The sequence below is a fragment of the Pseudovirgaria hyperparasitica genome (genome assembly GCF_010093815.1).
Source record: "Pseudovirgaria hyperparasitica strain CBS 121739 unplaced genomic scaffold EJ05scaffold_2, whole genome shotgun sequence".
Taxonomy (NCBI): Eukaryota; Fungi; Ascomycota; class Dothideomycetes; order Acrospermales; family Acrospermaceae; genus Pseudovirgaria; species Pseudovirgaria hyperparasitica.
The window spans coordinates 1375706-1394317 of NW_022985550.1; the positions used below are offsets into that span (position 1 = coordinate 1375706).

Here is an 18612-nt window from a genome sequence, read left to right on the forward strand (position 1 = left end):
CCTGTCACATCAATTTCACTTCCCTGGGCGTCACATATTGACTTTTCTTGGCTTTCGCGCTCTGACCGTGGAATCGCCAACGCGAATCTTTCTCTATTGAAATTCGCACCCGCTTTATACAGCTTTTCATCACCAATGGTGGACTAAATACACGATGAAGTTCGGTCATAACCTACCAAGGAACCAAGTTCCCGAGTGGGCTTCGTCTTATATTAACTACAAGGGCTTGAAGAAACTTATCAAGTCAGCACAAGAAACGGAGCGACAAGGCAACGAGGCTGATCTGGTTGGTAAGTGACTGCGATTGTGATGGTTCTTCAGGAGAACTGAAGCTCTATCTCGTACCACCCCGCTTTTTGGAGGGGAGCTCTGACCAGTGTCAGAGTTTTTCTTCTCGCTTGATCGCAACTTAGAGGACGTGGACAGCTTCTATTCGAAGAAATATGGGGAATCGGCGCGCCGACTGCGACTTCTTCATGATCGTTACGGTCGAATGATCAAAGAACCGGACGGTCTTGATAAGGAAGAGGTCGATGATCTCATGGGAGCATTGTTAGAGCTCAGGGGCCAATTAAGAAAACTGCAATGGTACGGTGAAGTCAATCGTCGCGGCTTTGTAAAAATCACGAAGAAGCTGGACAAGAAAGTACCAAACTCCTCGGCTCAGAGACAATATCTAGCCTCCAAGGTCGATCCGAAGCCTTTCGCTACCAACAATCTTCTGGCTGCGGATGTAAAAGCAATTAATGATTGGCTTTCGGCGCTCGGAGACGCGAAGACTTTTGATGATGCGGGATCAGTTGGCTCAATTTCCTCTATGCGAAGAGGCACTTCTCGGGCGGCATTGAATCTCTCCCAATCCTTTCTGGACGAATTAGAACAGACCATTCGAGCTGACGATGCGGACACATTAATGGCTAAGCTAGCCGAGATCAAGACAGAGGAGGATCATGCGAGCGCTGCCTATCAGCAGCTTCTGCTTAACCTACTTCAACGCGCGATTTCGTGCAAATGCAGGAAAACGCTAGTTGCCCTGCTGCCAATCATTGACTCTTTGGAAGAGGACGACGATATGAACAAGCGAAATTGTATCCATCGGCTGGTGATCTCTATTGGGAGAATCAAATCTGTCGACACACCCTCAAATTCAGGGGCACATAAGCCGTCGCCTGCGGAGGCGCCGAGCTTCATTGTGCCTGCAGCATCGCCAATGTTGGTACCGGCGCCCTGCGCAACGACCGAGCAAGAATCCGCACAGTTCCTCGGGAAACAAGATGAGATGGTCCGGCTGTTGACATTCCTGCTCGATAACCTAGAGCCAGAACAGCGAAAATCACTTGGTTCACGAGATGCATATGGACGGCTGCCTCTGCATTATGCAGCACAATATGGGTTCGTCGTGATATGCCAAGAAGTCATCAAACATATGCAAGACTGGGGTCAATTCGATGTCTCTCACTCAATAGATTCTGAAGACTGGCAGGACGCTGAGGGCTACGCGCCGCTCCATCTTAGCGTGATCGGCGGTCATGCCCTGACTGCTAAGTGCCTACTAGATGCTGAGAGGTGGAAAGGTGCGTCTTATGAGATGCGAGATACCAGGAAACGTATAGACAAATCCGGGGCAGTACTGATGTTAGCCACGAAATCGAATGCAATCTCCATCGTAGAACTTCTTGTCGAAGCTGGTGTCGATATAAACCATACTGATGAGCAGGGTGAAACCGCTCTCCATGTGGCCGCACACTTTGGCCACACTAGATGTGCCGAAATTCTGCTTAAGGGGACCGACGACCAGAAAGCCGATGTCAACATACCAGAAACGACATTTGGGTGGACTCCGCTCTTCGTTGCTAGCGTTGATGGCAACCTCTCCGTTGTAGAACTTCTGATTGGCGCTGGGGCAGACGTAGATAGGGTTGATCTATCTGGGTGGTCTGCCAAAGAACATGCAGCACTCAGGGGTCACCTGGGAATAGCTCAGAAAATTGCGAGTCTATCACCTTTACCGGAACTGTCCACGTCGGACACGTCTTCACCCAATAGCTCTCCACCCCAGACACCAGCCCTCGGGCCTCAACGCATAAACGGAAAGCACGGCAAAATCCATACTGAAGCAACCAAGACATTTGGACATCGATATCTCACCAATCAAAGTATGATACTAGTCAGTTTGGGCAGTATGGACTCCAGGAAGAACTTTCCTGCAGTAAAACTAGAAGATATTCCCTTGACAGACGCGCACTCTACACAGCTTGACACCGCTCTGTCGATTGTGGTATCAGCCAATGGCGCGTCTGGTGAGCCTACCATCATCGATCTTCCTGTGCAAGAAAACATCAGCACAACCCCAATCACATTCATGACGTCCGACGCTTCGAAAGTTAAGCTTTTGTTTGACATTGTCCCGACCTATGCAGGTTCAAAGGATCGAGTCGTAGGCCGGGGAGTTGCCTTGCTGTCCACAATCAGGCCAAATGTTGGCTCCAGAAGAATCTCTTTACAGGGTGATATTAGTGTCCCTGTCATGGCGGCCAGCACGCTGGACGTTATCGGCTCTGTGAATTTCAATTTCTTGATTATTACGCCGTTCCAGCATCCTAATATGTCTCTAACCGAAGACCGCACATATTGGAAAAGTATGGAAGATTCGACAATGGTTATCGGGCATCGAGGTAAACACGTCGTATCATTTGACTGGTGCTTTCTCAAACTTTCCAATAGGCATGGGCAAGAATCAGGCGGCTCAGAGGTCACTACAATTGGGTGAGAATACCATTGAGGTTTGTCGGTCTTTTCGTTTGCGAAACGTTTCTCTTAACGGTCGGTGCAGTCCTTCATAGCTGCCGCAAATTTGGGAGCTTCATACGTCGAGGTAAGTCAGTCTGAAACTTCACACGGAATTCGCTAATGAGACTGTAGTTCGGTAAGAATTCCCCTAATGAGCCTGTGCTATCTCTGACGCATAACAGATGTGCAGTTGACGAAGGATCATGTACCCGTCATTTATCATGACTTTCTTGTCAGCGAGACGGGCATAGATGCTCCTGTTCATACCCTCACTCTAGAGCAGGTAGGAGTTTCTGATGGGAATTGAAAGCACGACTGACATCCGTAGTTCCTACATGTGAGCGAACAGCGTACTCCTCGACATTCTCGTCCAGTCTCTCCTTCCGAGTACAAAGATCCTTCGAATAAGGGTTCGAAGGAAGGTCATCGAACACGATCCTACTCTGTGGGTTTACCACATGATGCTCGAAACACTGACATGAGCGAACGGATGAAGCACACGCGTGACTTCAAAGAAAAGGGCTTCAAAGGTAACAGTCGGGGTAACGCGATTCAGGCGCCTTTCACAACTCTCGAAGAGATGTTCAAAAGACTGCCTGAACATATAGGATTCAACATCGAAATGAGTAAGCAAAACTGACCACGCTCGTTAGGACGTTCGAGCTAACAAACGTCCCAGAGTATCCAATGCTTTTCGAATCAGAGGAGCAAGAGATGGACACCTACGCAGTAGAGCTAAACTCCTTCGTCGATACTGTTCTTACTCAAGTCTACGACATGGGCAAGAAGCGTAACATCATCTTCTCCTCCTTTAATCCTGATATCTGCCTTTTGCTGTCGTTAAAGCAACCTTCCATACCAGTATTGTTCCTCACTGATGCGGGAGCCTCCCCTGTTGGTGATATTCGTGCCAGCAGTCTCCAGGAGGCGATTCGCTTTGCTTCGCGCTGGAATCTTTTGGGCATCGTGTCAGCCGCGGAACCTTTGGTTACGTGTCCACGGCTAATCAAGGCCGTCAAGTCAGCGGGTCTAGTGTGTGTCAGCTATGGCACACTTAACAACGATCCAAAAAACGTCAAGGTATTAAAACCCTCCCAGCCAATGCGACATGAGTTTCTGATCTTATTGCACAGCGCCAAGCCAGAGAAGGCATTGACGCCGTCATCGTTGACAGTGTCCTCGCGATCCGTAAGGGGCTCACGGGAGCGAATCCGAAACGCCGGACCTCTTCAAACGAAGGTCCTTACTTTGTAGTCACCGAGCCATTGACGAGTTATGACGATGCGATACCGAAAGTCTCGACCCCAATAGAGAAACTTGCAGGCAAAGGAGAGTAGAGCGGCGGACATGCGTCCGACGTCAAATGTTTCAAAGTTCTGAATAGATCCTGGCGTAAGATGATTGCGCTTCTTATACCCATTGGGCGAAGGGGATATCTAGATATCTCGTTATTGGTGGTGGACGTTTGGTTCCAGCACAGATAGGCGAGCTTAGAGCTACGATGGTGTATATCCATCTATACTGTGATACGCCGGGTAATACTATCATCCTTTTCCTGGTCCTTTATATGGTATATGGTAGGAAAGTATCGCAAAATTGTTCCTTCGAGCGTAGCATAACCTCGTTGTGCGTGACTCTCTACGCTGGAATCTCACTATCTGTATATGCATAGCTCTTATATGCGCAGGTGCCTACTCAATAATCCGCTATATGCATGCAGGCAAAATATCACTCCGTCCTACTACCTATCGAAAAACAGGGCTGTGTATTCAGATACAACCTGTAATCTACGATAACTGTGCACTGGACTTGAGTTAGTGAATGATGTAGAATCAGTACCTGGTGGGTTGGCTATTCTTGAATTGCTGACCTGTTTGGGTCAGAAACAGTGTTGACACAGTCGAGTTATCAGAAAAGTAGCTGCATGAACTGCGTAGATTCTTCAACTACGCTATTTAAAGGCGAATTCCTCGCCCCATGACCCTGGGTATAATATACTAATGCCCCCCTCCGTACTCCCACAACCCCACTGCCCAAACGTGCCAAACCACCCAAACGCCATCCCAGACAATGCAAACCCGGCGTCCTCACCCATCGGAACCCACCACACGCTCACCAGTGTCGCGAGTGTACGAGCCACCCGCCCTCTCGTACACTCGCGATCACCGCCTGCACACGCTTCCTCTTAACCCCCTCACGCACCGCCACGTCTTCGAGCGCGCGGCGGCCGTCGAAGTACTTGAGCAGCGTTGGCCAGAGCTCACGGACCTCCTTGTCTTGGAATCCGTCTCGGATGTGCTCTAGCCAACGAGCTTCGACTGCTGTTGCGCGGAGGGGGTTGAGGATGAGCGAGGTAGTGAAGTCCGACGCCGACTCTCCGGGCTGCGGGGTGAAGAGAGGGGCACCGGGGACTTGCGCGGCTGTTGGACGTGATGTTGGCGAGTGGTGAGCTGTGATGGGCGAGGGAGGTGAATGCGGTGGTGAGGAAGTCGATATTGACAGTGGCGAAAGACGCTTGTGTGCAGCATGCGTGATTTTTGGACTGAGTGTCGTGCGATTGCTGCTCGTATTGCTTGCTGTGCTTGGTGGACGAACATTTTCACGTGCGGCGCGGCGCTGTGGGCTGGAGATCTGATCAGTCTCATTGCGTGCTGCTTCTTCCTCGGCGGCCATCTCTACTGCGACTGCGGCCTTGATCTCGGGTGTGACTTTAACCCATGCGAAAGTACGCAGCTGCGTGACCCAGCCCCCACGCATCAACCAAGCGAGGATCTCCATATATCGTGTGCGGTGATCTGGGGTTGGGATGAACAATGAGTACGCGCGTGGCACACCAGACATCAACGCCAACATCTGCGGCAAACTAGGCATCGTAGGAAATCGAGCGGCATAAGCAGGGATAGCAGCGGACAGGGCACGCAAGTCGGCATTGGGTGAAACAACGTAGGTGTCGCGATGGTGTAGAGGAGGTATCAGGCGAGCACGACGCCAGTAAAGGAGGTGATCAGCGATATATTCAATATCCTGGATTGGGATGGATTGTGTAACGGAGATTTTGTGCAAGGATTTCGTAGGTACCAGGCTGCGAAGGTAGAAGGCTATAGGAGTTGAACTGGCTACTTGTGCGCCTTCGATCTCGCGGATCAGAGTCTCGCAGTCTTCGAGAAGGAGGAGGGCATAGCGGTGAGTGAAGGGTGTCTCGGTATCATCGTCGTCAATAACATTTGAGGTGGTGAGCCATAAACCAGGAGGTTGGGGGTTGATTGAAGTTGGTAGATAGGGAGTGGAAACTTGTTGGGGTATCTGGAACGAGGCCTCGGAAGCTGCGTCTAGGTGGATGTGGGCGATCTTTGAGTTTGATATGGAGTCATAGATTATCGCGAGTGATTTGGCAAGAGTAGAGGCGTTTAGTATGTTCGGCCAGACGATGGATATCGGTGATTCTAAAAAAGGTCGTTAGTGTAGTTCGAACCGTAAAGGAGGCGCACAAACGCTTTTCACGAGCTTTGATCTTGATACCCAAGATCTTTTTCGATTCCTTCCACACGTAGTTTGACTTGGCCTGCTCACGCTTAAGAGCTTTAGAGAATTTGCGAGCAATGTTGTCATACATCTCTTTGACTCGTGGCTGGTACTCCAGTGCGGGAGGGTTAAGAACGAAAACGACATGAAACATTGACATGTCGTTGTCCAAGCTCGTGGACCCAGTTTCGGACGCAGAAGCAGAAGCATGTCCATACCCAGCTTCAAACATTTCCGGTATTCCAGTACGCGACGCGTACGGAAGGCCAACATCTATACCCTCATCTTCGTCGTCGTAAAGTTCTTCTTTGTCATTGTCGACTGTTTTGTCTTTCACACTTGAGGAAACAAAGCTCTCCTGTCGATTTCGATGACTGCTCTTTTTCTGACGGCGTCGCTTCTTTCTCCACAGACCGTCATCACGGATGAACATCGGAACACCGATGTAGTAGCAACCATCTACTCCAATCTCAAACTTCCTCTTGTGGAGCGCCTTGTGTGGTGAGAGTAGCTTCTCTAAGCTTGTTCTTTGAAAGCCGAGCACGCGATCCCAATCAACCTCTCCGTTCTCTTTACCGGCAATATTCTGGCCAGAGCTTACAGCATTGTTCTTCATGGCCTTTCTACTCAAGTCGTAGCCCTTGGAAGTCAAGTCGGCCTCGTCATCCTCATCTTCATAGTCTTCGCGATTCCAGATGCCTCTGCCTTTCGTGCCACTACTTTTGCCACCAGCCGTGCTGCCCTTACCACTTTTGCTGCCATGGTCACCTTCGTCACCCGCATCGTCCTCCGAGGATGACTCTCCATCGCCCCAACCCGACTCTGAGTCTCCATCCACGGTGTCAGTCGCAGAAGACGCGTTACCGTACCAAGCAGGCGAAGCAGATGCGCCGTTCGAGAAGAGAGACGAGGAAGGATTGACAGGTTTCGGTGGATAGTGGAACACAAGCTTCGGACCACCACCAAGCGACTTCGCTACAAGGACGATCGCAACAAGATGTGAGGATTGAGACAGATTTGGCTGCATCTTGCGGGGAAGCGCCCAGTCAAGCTTGATTTGGAAAGTTTAGCTGCTTATTCCCTCGTGGTAAGGAAGAAACGATACTGGGAAATTCATTGGAATCCAATGTGCTGCTCACGGTTCATCAATTGAGTTAAAACAACTTTGAGCAAGTGAGAGTTGGTGTTGTGCGAACTTGAGCTTAAGCTTGGGAAATAAGTCGCGACGAGGATAAGGTAGCTTGAGCTTGGACCCAGAAGCCCCGCTAGCGGGATCAGTGGGGTGGCAGAGTTACAATATTAGCCTTATCGCCTTATGACTAACAAGTAGTTCAAGTGAATGATCCTTCACAGGCACGTGCATGCCGACATGTATCTCGTCATGCAGCGCTAAAGAACAGTAACAAATGTTCACCGACAGGCTCGCGTTCATAAGATTGTCTACATAGCGCGTATGGAGAGTTCTAGCTGATCCACTGACATGCGAAAGTGGTACAGTCTAACATCTGTGTCAAACATCTTGTATTTCGCACACGTCTATTGCTCATTTCCCCTCTCTCATGGTGCGGAAGAAGTCCATGACACCAGTGAACACTACGAGCAGAATTCCACCACCGGGTCCAAGTCTGAGAACCTTTGGTGCAAAGCCCTTGTAGAGAGCGCTGAAGCCTTCCTCTTTGAAGACGGTACCAAGGGCAGGCCATGCCCAATTGTACTTGGGTACACCTCCAGGCACCCGGGGCGAGTTCTGAATGCGGGACTTGATAACATCCATTGGGGTATTCAGAATAGTTCCGACCGTGCCTCCAATAGCACCTGAGACGAGATCATTCTGAATCTGCTGACGCTTGTTCTCTGCCTTGGGCAGCAAAGCGCGGACTTGGAAGATGCAGCCGAAATATCCAGAATTCCAAAGTATGTGTCTCCATGCCGTACTTTCAAAGCCTTGGTAGAGTGTCATAACACCCTCGGCCCGGACAGTCTTTTGAAGGCAATCAATCATGCCATTATACTTGTGTGCTTGCGCCTTATCTTGTAATCGAATCTTGATTAACTCGAAAGGTACCACGACGAATGATTCAGTAGCTCCAGCAGATGCACCAGTAAGAACAGAAAGGCTCTGATTCATTTCCTTAACGCCAAATGTTGTTCGGTAGAACTTTCCCCATTCATCGTTTGCAGCAAACTTGGTGGCACTTTTGGAATATCAGATACGATGACAACTTTGCACCCATAGGACCTTACCGTTTGGGGGCTTCCATAAGGATTGGAGCACTGATTCCGCGGTATAATCTCGATGCACTGGTAGAATTATTAACCACCTTCCTTTTTCCTCTCTTAGGGTGAGGTTACCCTTCATTCTTGATGATCTTGCGGAAGCAATCGATCATGCCATTGTAAGCATCTTCACCCACGCCCTTTCCTGTCTGCAGTTGCCTGCAACTCTTAGCTTCTCACTATCGTCCTCGTATCCTTGGGCGCATACACTCGAGTCTTCACTACATCCAGCGGGTACCTGACAGAAATGTTAGCCTACAACGTGGATGCTGATGAGGGAAATCTCACATTACTAAGATCTAGTACAACATGAAGGATTAGTCAATTGCTTGAAGTACCTAGACCTGTTGCGGCCAACATACTTCAGAGACACCGGCCACCGCACCTACTTGGATTAGCTTTCTCTGTGCAATGCACATGGACAATACACATACCAGCGGCGAATTGGTATACGAAGGGGAGAGGCTTTTCGGTCGTCATGGTTGTCAGATCTGAAGGAAAGGTGCGACGACTGGAGACAGGCTGAAAAGCTGTTGAACACAGTTGGACCGTGATAGGAAGTGGATGGCCAGAGCTTCCAACTTCGCGGGCCTGGGTCTCAGGTTTTAAGACTTGGACGATGTACCACACAGAGAGACCTTTAGAAGTAGTTCAGGATTGTAGAAATCTCCGCATCAGTGTGTCATAAAGTAAAAAAACCTTGATATATCGAAAAACCACAGGCAATACGCAATAATTAAGAGCCGAAATGAACGTATAGCTCTTGAGCCGAAGGTGTTGCCGAGGTCGTGCCAAGACTTGCAGCCTTGTCGCCTAGTTCGCGTACACGGATGGCGTGTAAAGTGGAAGTCGACGCGTTCTATAAACACATATCATATCTCGACAACCCCACTACTCACCGCAGCGCATAGTCTCTACAAGCTGGTTACAGGCTACCTGGCGATGTAGTCTTAATGTCTAAACCAACCAAGTCCTTCTTTGACCAAGAACAGAAGCCCAATGTCCGTATATGGGTTTTCAGACTGTATCGTGTCGTTGGCTAATGGCTATAACAGCATCGATATTCTAATTGGAAGCGGAGCAGCACTTTCCATGCTCCGACATGCATAGAGACGAGGCCTACCCGAGACTTCATGACTGGACCACCCATACCGCCGAGCAAGCGCACGAAGTCGAAGCTCAAGGCATTCCAATTCATCGATGGGGCTCCTCCAGCCGAGGAAGAGAAAGAGAACCAATGTGGAACACCAGACAAGCAGCGACAGAGATCCTGCGAGACGCTGCACAACGACAAATTACATGAGAATGTATCCATGACTGTGTCGCCACTCGCGCCACCACCTTCAACACCAGCAACTCGACTTCCACTTGCACTTCTGGTCGGCAATTCGGACGATTATTTGAGGAAGGGACCAATAGATGACTCCCCAGAGGATCTTGTCTACTGGCATCACAATGTCTCACCTCGAAGCTCTATGGCTAATGTCATCACGCCAGCACAACTTCGTGGAAAGAAGCGAGCACGCAGCTCTTCGCCGGTCACATCTTCACAACAAGACAAGTCGGGCTTTCTCTGCGATAGAGACCCATTGAAACCGATACCCATACATGCCACTCTGACCACACCCCAAGCTGATCCAGCGGCGGATCTTTGGAACAAATACTCGCTCAACGGAGAAGGCTCTCTTAAAACGCCTGCATCGAAGATTGATACTATATTTTCACACCTTATCAATGAGTCTTCTCCGCGGTCCAGCGCAACTGCAGGCAGCGTAGGTGGGTTGCGGCGATGGGCAAGCTGTGGTGTTGCTTGGCCCACATCCAAAAGTAAAAGGAGAAGGCTTGCGGGCACCTTTCGAAGTAGCAAGGGCGATAGTGTTGTTGAAAATGAGAGTGGAATGAATGAGAGCAAGCCAGTCACCACGAAGGCAGAGAGACTCTTGGAAAGAATCCAAGAGACTTTGGCCGATGACAAGCGACGGAAGGTATCAGCGCTACCATCGAGTTCCTCTCCTTCCGCGAATACGTATCGCACTGTGGAGAAAGACGTTGAGTCTCCATTACAACGTAAGAGGAGGAGCCAGCGGCCCCCATCCCAGGAACATGTTGTCAAGCGATCTCCTCTTAGGTTGAGTCCAGCAGTGGAAAAAGCTGTGAGTTCCAGCTCGTCAGACTATGGTGACGACGACATAGACCTCGATGTTGTCGCAGCCATGAATGATCCACTTGCTCGACTAGCTGCAAAAGAGCCCGCTGGTAGGACGTCCGAAATTAGGACATCACAACCCCTTGACACTTGCGCTGTGTCATCTTTGCATGCACCACCACAACCTACGAATGATGTCTTTAGCAGCGATGACGAGTTTGGCGATGAAGATCTGTTCAATGATGAAGCTGATGCCCTAGCGGCAGCGTGCGACAGTGCAGGTCCACCGCCAGCTGCAGGTCCTCCTAGACTTGCATCGAAGCCAGCGCACGTATTTCAGAGCCAGCGGTCTGTATCTGCGACTAAAGATTCCCTAGCTAAATATGATGCGTCTGATGACGAATTCGGTGGCGACGATATTGACGATGATCATTTCGTAGCAGCCGTCAATATTGCAACTCAACAAGGCAAGGTCTTGGGCGGCACGCAGGCGTCTGTACGTATTTGGTCATGATCTATGGATATGTCATATGCTGAGTCTATGAAGGTTAGAACGACCTCTAAGATCATAGATCCACTACTAGTCATCGAAATTCAAGAGACCTTCTATGTCAATGCAAGAAACCAGCATGTACCTCAAAAGGTCTACTTCCCAGGTTCTGTTGATTCGATCGAGTGATCATGTACTGACCAATCCTAGGTCATACGAGTCAGTAATGAGCGACGCAAAACGACACACTCTATCTCCCTCCGACAGTCTTGGTTTGACAGCCAATGTATCGCAGGCATGTACGTCCATGTTATCGGGAAATGCGGTGACGACGGAAGCTACATAGTCGACGATAACTGCAACCTATTCATAATGCACCCAGACCAGCTTCTCACTGCGACCGCTATAGCAGAATCTTCCGAGTGCGTTCGACGTTCGGTCTTGAACGACCGAATCAAGATACCTTTCAGCAAGAATGCTGGTCTTGTATACGGCAATATCCTGCACGAACTTTTCCAAGAATCCATGAAGTCAAACCGGTGGGACGACCAGTGGCTGGACAAGACTGCACAAGAGATCATACCTAGACACCTTGAAAGCATCCTCGAGATAAATGTGACCGAATTTCAGGTCCTCGATCACCTCAGGAGCAAAGCTCCTCTCTTCCAGGCATGGGCTCAGCTCTTTGTCCAAGAAAACCCAGGTGTAAGTCATGCCAACATTGTGTACTCCCTTCACTAACGAATGCAGCCTCAATCCATGGTCAACGGAAGTAACGGGCAGAAATCTCAATTGAGTATCAGCAAGCTACTCGATGTTGAAGAGAACATATTTTCGCCGGCCTATGGCATAAAGGGGAAGATTGACGCTACCGTCCAAATCAAGACTATTGAAAAGGGCGTAGAGAAGACTCTAGCGGTTCCATTTGAGCTCAAGACAGGTCGCGAGAATGCGTCCCATCGAGCTCAAACAGCCTTGTACACATTACTGTTGTCTGATCGTTACGACGTTGAAATCGCATTCGGCCTTCTCTGGAATATAGAGGCATCGTCCATGAGCCGTGTACAAGCCGTAAGACATCTCATCAGGCCTCTCATAATGCGTCGAAATGAGCTAGCGATTTGGATCCGCGAGCGTGCAGCCCTCCCTCCAGTGCTAAAGGAATATCAATTCTGTGATACGTGTAAGGTCAGGGATCCTTGTTTCATCTATCATTCTCTTGTCGAAGGCGGCGATGGGCGAAGCTTCAAGCCTAGGGTAAAGGAAGCATATGATGAGCTAGTGAAGTATCTCAAGCCCAGTCACAGTCAATTCTTCAATACATGGCAAGCTCTCTTATCAAAAGAAGAAGCAGACATGATGAAATATCGCAAAGAGCTGTGGACACTTCTGAGTAAAGAGCGCGAACGCCTGGGACGATGTTTTTCTAATGTACTAATCGAACCCGGATCCTTTCAGGAAATTCACGAGGGCTCTCGTATGAATCGTTTTCGCTACACATTCGTCAAACAGCAGCGCTCTTCCGGATTTTCTTTTGCTGAGTCTCAGCTTGTCAAAGGAGAGCCAGTTGTTGTGTCTGATGAAAATGGGCACTATTACCTAGCGAAAGGTTTCGTCGAAGGTGTCCACAAGAAAAGAATCACAGTGAGACTGGACAGAGCACTACATAACGCACGAAGGCGCAAGTCTGGGTTCAACGCTGAGAACAATCAGGTTTTTGCAGGAATTACAGAGTTACCTGGACCGGGTCCATCGACAACAGACTTTCAAGAGGAACAGATCGTGTACCGCCTCGACAAAGATGAATTCGAGAACGGCATGGGTGTACCTCGCAACAATCTCATCCAGCTCATGAACAGGAATGCAACAGGACCTGACCTTAGATCTCTCATCGTTGACCAGATGCCACCAAAATTCAGACCAAGTACGACCACCTGCTCCTTAGGCAGTCAAGCTGCAAATCTCAACCAGGATCAGAAGGCTGCCATCGGAAAGGTTATGTCTGCGCAAAACTATGCCCTTGTCCTTGGAATGCCTGGAACAGGCAAAACAACGACTATCGCGCAGATTATCCGTGCCCTTGTGAACCGTGGCAAGACCGTCTTGTTAACATCTTTCCAGCACAGCGCGGTAGATAATATTCTGCTCAAAATACGTGAGGATAACATAGGGATACTTCGACTCGGCGCTGTGACAAAGGTTCATCCCGAGGTAAAGGAATTCGCCATTCTCGCCGAGCAACCTAAAAAATCTTTGGAAGAAGTCGAACGTGCATGGACGGATCCCCCGATAGTCGCTTCAACCTGCCTAAAAGTCGATCATCCGATATTCACAAGAAGACAGTTTGACTACTGTATCGTGGACGAAGCCTCTCAAATTACACTGCCTGTCTGCCTTGGACCTATACGTATGGCACGTACTTTCGTTCTTGTTGGCGACCATTATCAACTTCCACCGTTGGTACGCAATAGAGAAGCCCTCGCTGGCGGCTTAGATCAGTCCTTGTTTCGCATTTTATGCGAGCAGCACCCCGAAGCGATGGTCAATCTTGAGCACCAGTATCGAATGAACGCCGACATCATGGCCATTGCTAATACACTTATCTACTCCGGACGACTCAAGTGTGGCTCGAGAATTGTCGCAAACCGCAAACTCGATATCCCGGACGCTTCGACTGCTCTCGTCCGTTTTCATACACCATCCTCTTCATCAAAACCGGTTGTCTCACATTCAGCATGCCAGTCTGCCACTTCAGTCAATTGCCATCTCACTCGCTCGTTAGATCCGGAATCTCGCGTTATATTCTTGAATACTGATTCTCTTGGCCCGACCGCTCTGGAAGTGTCCTCATCATCTACTACCGCCACTCGCATTACTAATCCACTCGAAGCCATTCTTATTACACAAATATCATCCTTGCTTCTCTCTGCCGGTGTGCCAGGCTCAGAGATCGGTATCATAACGCCCCATCGCTCACAGCTGTCCCTGCTTAAATCGCACGTCCGCTTCATCTCTCATGCCGGCGCGAGCCAGATTGAGCTCAACACTGCAGACAAATACCAGGGCCGCGATAAAGAAGTCATCTTAGTATCTTTTGTACGAAACAATGAGGCTCGAGATGTAGGCGAGTTGTTGCGCGACGCTAGGCGCGTGAATGTTGCTGTAACCCGTGCACGTAGTAAGTTGATCATGGTTGGAGGCCGCAAGACGCTCGAAGGTGATAAGCTGCTCAAACAGCTCGTCGGGCTGTGCGATGACAGACAATGGACGTTCAATCTGCAAGCCGGATGTGTCGAAGGCCATTCATTCGAAGATCTGGGCACGACACAGACCACTGCCGCGGCTGGAGCCACACAGACGTCTCCTATTCAAGCTCCGATGTCGCGGACACCGCAAGCGTTAGTCTTCACAGATGATGGGCGGCTCGTCAGCCCGGAGAAGAAGAGGACCGCGAGGTCTCAGACGGCTAGGAAGGCGCTGAGTCCGCTCAAGGCAGCATCGATCAACGCTCGCAGGGGACAGGCAGCACCAGATTCGTCGATGCAAATATTAAGCTCGGGAAGTCAGAAGGGGAGGATAAAGATGAAGAAGCCATTAAAGGGAACTATGCATGGAATGCTAGAAGGGTTTTTGCATACAAGACCGGTCTTGAAAGATTTAATGAATGATGCGGCGTAACTGTGGGTTTCAAGAATTGGCTAACTGTTTGGTTATGGAGCTTGACTATGGAATTTGGTTATGGTGTGCAGACACGTTTTGGTTTGTGCGATTGCATACACACTGCTGAAACTTGTGCCGATGTTAGCTCAATCATTCAGATAGACCTGTACGATCGTGTTTGTGAGACAAGCTCTGCTATCATCATTGAATGACTTCTTACTGTGTGGTGAGCTCGCCGTTAATTAGCTGTAGAAGCTAAATATACTTCAACACACAGTATTTCTCGATAAGCACACTTGAAATCTCTCTTGGCGGTAAAAGTGAGTGTGAAACTCCTCCGTTGAATCGCTTATCCTGGTAAATGTAGCGGTAATTAGGCGTTCGGAAATAAATGTTTAATGCTTTCGAACCGTGTATCATTGCATGCTCCCGATCTGATCTCGAGTCAGTTTCACTTTCCAATCTAAGATTATGTGTTGGGAGCTGATTCATGTGAATGAATGTGACAAATATCAGATTTGACATACTACGGCTACGCTGGTTCGAAGCCCTCAGACAACCCTATTAATATTCCTTGTCGATACCAGCTGTATCGAGTAGCAAGTACCTGAGTTCGCGCTCTCTTTCTCATAACATTGCAGCTGCGATTCATGAGCGGATCCTTTCGCTCTTTTGCTTCCTCATTGCCCAATCTTTCAGAAAGGAGATATTGCAAAATGTGTCGACGATCCTCAAGCTCAACGAAGACGCAAAAGTCATGAGCCTCAAAAGTAATGCTGTAAAAGTGCAGCAAGGCTATGTCTAGCTTAGCCCTGTTATATGAACTCCTGAATCGTCATAGATTATTTAACTTGAATTTCATTACGCGTCGCTATTGAGGCTGTATATCGCTCTTCATCATCGTTCACCCTGGAGTATGCTATAACAAGATCGACGTGCAGTCCATGATCACTACCAACCAGGCACTCTCGTCAAATGAATCCTCAGTCCGCCCCTCGGCTTCGTCGTCACCGCCCCGGTGATTTCCACATCTCCATTGTCTCCAGCTAATCGGTTGACCTCAAATCTCCCCAGAATCGACGCCAACACACATCTCAACTCTGCCTTAGCAAAGTCGCGTCCAATACAGGCTCTCTGTCCATGCAAGAACGTGATCTCGCAGTAATTCGATTCCGCTCCGCCGTGCCTATTTGGCCTCATCGTCCCATCCTCCAACCTGTCAATCCATCTCTCCGGACGCAGCTTATCGGCTTCGGGGCCCCAGAAGTGTGGATTGCGATTGATGGCCCATGGCACGACGAGGACGAGTGTATCAGCGGGGATGACTTGGCCCGCGAGTGTGGTCTGGCGGATGGACTCCCGTAGTGTTGTGGGAACCGCGGGGAAGAGACGAAGAATCTCCTCGCAGAGACCATTGAGGTATGGAAACGACTCGAACTCGTGCCACTGTGGGCAGTCTGCGAGTTCGAAGCTCGCTGCGTCGGCGCCTTCAGGGACTTTGATGCCGGCGCGTATCTCGTCGCGGATGAGCTTCTGGTAGTGCTTGTTTTCGGCGAGGGTGAGGAGGTGCATGGCCCAGCTGATGGATGAGCCGGTGGTCTCGTGGCCAGCGGCGATGAAAGTGAGCATCTGGTCGACGAGCTCGTCGTTCGTAAAGTCACCGCTTTCGATGATGTTGGTCAAGATGGTGTGTTCGTTCTCGTGGTCGCGGCCCTTTTCCTTTTCGGCTCTGAGGCGAAGGACGCGCTGTTGATCCGCAAGGAGATCGTTGCAGAAGTTGCGGAGGTAAGCGCTCTGTGTTTGGACGACCCTGTTTGCTTCGACTGGGAGCAGCCTGGTCAGGGCTACGGGGAAGATGAGGTTCAACCCGAGGAACCGGACCATATGAGGCTCAGGCTCGAGTATTGATGCGAATGACTGGGCTACAGGATGTTCTGAGGTGGTTAGAGAACGGAAGTTGCGTGACAAGGCACTGCGGCCGATGATGTCGAGCGCCAAACGAGAGGCCCAGTCGCCAACCTCAACCTTGCCATTCTTGTCGCAGTCCTTTTGCATCTCCTGCAATAGTGTACCAGTCTCTTGCCACATGGCAGGGTACAGGGCACGGATATGCTTTACATTGAACGCTGGCACCAACGCTTTACGTTGTCTCTTGTGTACGTTTCCTTCGGTGGTAATGAGGCCATATCCAATGATACCCCCAAGGAAAGTGCGCAGTCCACTCGGTTTGACAAAGTCGTAGGTATTGGTCGACATCAGGTCTCGAAGAGCTGATGGTGATATTGGGATAATGGTCTCAGGCATGAAGCGAAGTCCCTTGATATTGAGAATGTCGACATGCGGGTTCTCTGTCACCCACTTCAGAGGCGTTGAGCCTCGAGGAGACTCGATTATCAGGTCATGATCCCGCCCAACCTGATTTTACGTGGTCAGCGAAGCACTCATATGCTACCTGAGGGCAGACTTACCGGAATCGTTACAGTTGGAAGTGTGCGTAGAGGGCTCCGATATCGAGGATAGAAAAAGCGGGCATCAAGTATGAGGCCAACTAAAGATATGGTGACTGAAAGAACGCCCAAATACGGTACTATACCAGCGACATGTCTTTCTAATACCTTTGCAGAAGCCCACCAGAGGACAGTAGAGACCACGGTGAGGCGGAAGAGGAAGTAGAAGAAGGTATAGAGTGGCAACATTATCAAAGGACTGTCTTGAAGTCACTACTAACTTTTGAGGACGACATACCAGACTTTTCTCTCTCTATTTATCCTTCATCATAACACACGATACTTCCACTGCATCACGAAATAGCATGTGAAAACCTTCTCCACACGAGCCTCATCAGGCATAGCTCGAACCTTAGGCATCATTCAAGCTGGGGTTTTCACGTGAAAATGCCTATTTTTTTCGCAAGACTATCCTATAGTGAGCAGTGCAAAAACGTTTCATCTCAGCAACCGGGACCGGAAATCATCACGCGTACCGATCATGACGAAAGTAATGGCATACCAGCTAAATCTTACGCGTGGAAGTGGTATTGGCTTGCATGTGATTGTGGTTTTGACAGGCAACCGTTCGCAAGGTGTGCCGGAATTGGTATGGTGCGGACAAGCTGCCCAGGTTTTGTGTGTTTCCCAGGGAGCTAAGAAGGCGAGCGGATGAACAAACAGGTGGATGGGATGCTGGGGTAATTGGTTTCATTAATAGCGTTTTTGTTCAACATCAAATATAGTTCATGAATGCGTCAAACCTACCACATTCGGCCATACCAACCAGAAAGCAAGCGGTCCCGTTCGCTCCCGCCTATTTAAGCTGGTTAGGGGTGGATTAGTAGTTAGGTGGGTGACCACTAGCGAATACCCACTGCTGAATGTTTTGTATTTTTACACGTTCTAATAATAATATTCCAGGGAATCATGTTGGAAAAGTTTTTAGACTTATGCATTTATTTTGTGAGAATGACGTACGCGTAATGCGAGATCATTACATTGTTCATGTTTATCATCGTGCAAGTGTGGCAGCACTTAGCGTGCTAGCATTTGATATCCATCGGGCAGCCCGCCGTCTGTCCTAAGCAAGGTCTATAATAATACTCATAACTAGAATGTAGGCTTAATAACATTAAGCACATCTCCAAGAATTCCATATACTTATAAAATATTCCATGGAGATAGGGCAAATTCACACGAAATCTAGATTCCTACAACGTGCGCCGCGATCCCGAAGC

General features: G+C 49.3%; 4 protein-coding genes across 4 annotated transcripts; 1 reads left to right on the forward strand and 3 right to left on the reverse strand.

The window, feature by feature from the left end:
- Positions 1-4643: 4643 nt before the first annotated feature.
- Positions 4644-7501, reverse strand: EJ05DRAFT_535306 (uncharacterized protein). Its single transcript, XM_033749241.1, has 2 exons — positions 6283-7501; positions 4644-6233 (listed from the first exon to the last, which is right to left on the reverse strand). Exons 1-2 carry the CDS (start codon positions 7337-7339, stop codon positions 4903-4905), a joined length of 2388 nt encoding a protein of 795 aa, XP_033604460.1. The 5' UTR covers positions 7340-7501; the 3' UTR covers positions 4644-4902.
- A 231-nt stretch (positions 7502-7732) lies between these two features.
- EJ05DRAFT_472947 (mitochondrial carrier) lies at positions 7733-9108 on the reverse strand. Its single transcript, XM_033743285.1, has 7 exons — positions 9024-9108; positions 8952-8974; positions 8878-8888; positions 8798-8827; positions 8665-8748; positions 8557-8613; positions 7733-8507 (listed from the first exon to the last, which is right to left on the reverse strand). The coding sequence occupies exons 1-7, from the start codon at positions 9067-9069 to the stop codon at positions 7856-7858; spliced, it is 903 nt and encodes a 300-aa protein (XP_033604461.1). The 5' UTR covers positions 9070-9108; the 3' UTR covers positions 7733-7855.
- A 354-nt stretch (positions 9109-9462) lies between these two features.
- Positions 9463-11386, forward strand: EJ05DRAFT_194274 (uncharacterized protein). The gene has a single exon (XM_033739689.1). It carries the CDS (start codon positions 9723-9725, stop codon positions 11247-11249), a length of 1527 nt encoding a protein of 508 aa, XP_033604462.1. The 5' UTR covers positions 9463-9722; the 3' UTR covers positions 11250-11386.
- Positions 11387-15836: 4450 nt separating this feature from the next.
- Positions 15837-17581, reverse strand: EJ05DRAFT_482814 (cytochrome P450; the record flags this gene model as incomplete). The annotated part of the gene is made up of 2 exons (XM_033745207.1): positions 15837-17300; positions 17354-17581. 2 exons carry the CDS (start codon positions 17579-17581, stop codon positions 15837-15839), a joined length of 1692 nt encoding a protein of 563 aa, XP_033604463.1.
- Positions 17582-18612: the final 1031 nt, after the last annotated feature.

Coding starts and splice junctions, on each gene's coding strand:
- EJ05DRAFT_472947 (XM_033743285.1), bottom strand. CDS start 9,069: ATGACGACCGAAAAGCCTCTCCCCTTCGTATACCAATTCGCCGCTG. Junction 8,975..9,023: donor CGTATACCAATTCGCCGCTG/GTATGTGTATTG, acceptor TAATCCAAGTAG/GTGCGGTGGCCGGTGTCTCT. Junction 8,508..8,556: donor CTTATGGAAGCCCCCAAACG/GTAAGGTCCTAT, acceptor ATATTCCAAAAG/TGCCACCAAGTTTGCTGCAA.
- EJ05DRAFT_535306 (XM_033749241.1), bottom strand. CDS start 7,339: ATGCAGCCAAATCTGTCTCAATCCTCACATCTTGTTGCGATCGTCCTT. Junction 6,234..6,282: donor GATCAAAGCTCGTGAAAAGC/GTTTGTGCGCCT, acceptor GACCTTTTTTAG/AATCACCGATATCCATCGTC.
- EJ05DRAFT_194274 (XM_033739689.1), top strand. CDS start 9,723: ATGACTGGACCACCCATACCGCCGAGCAAGCGCACGAAGTCGAAGCTC.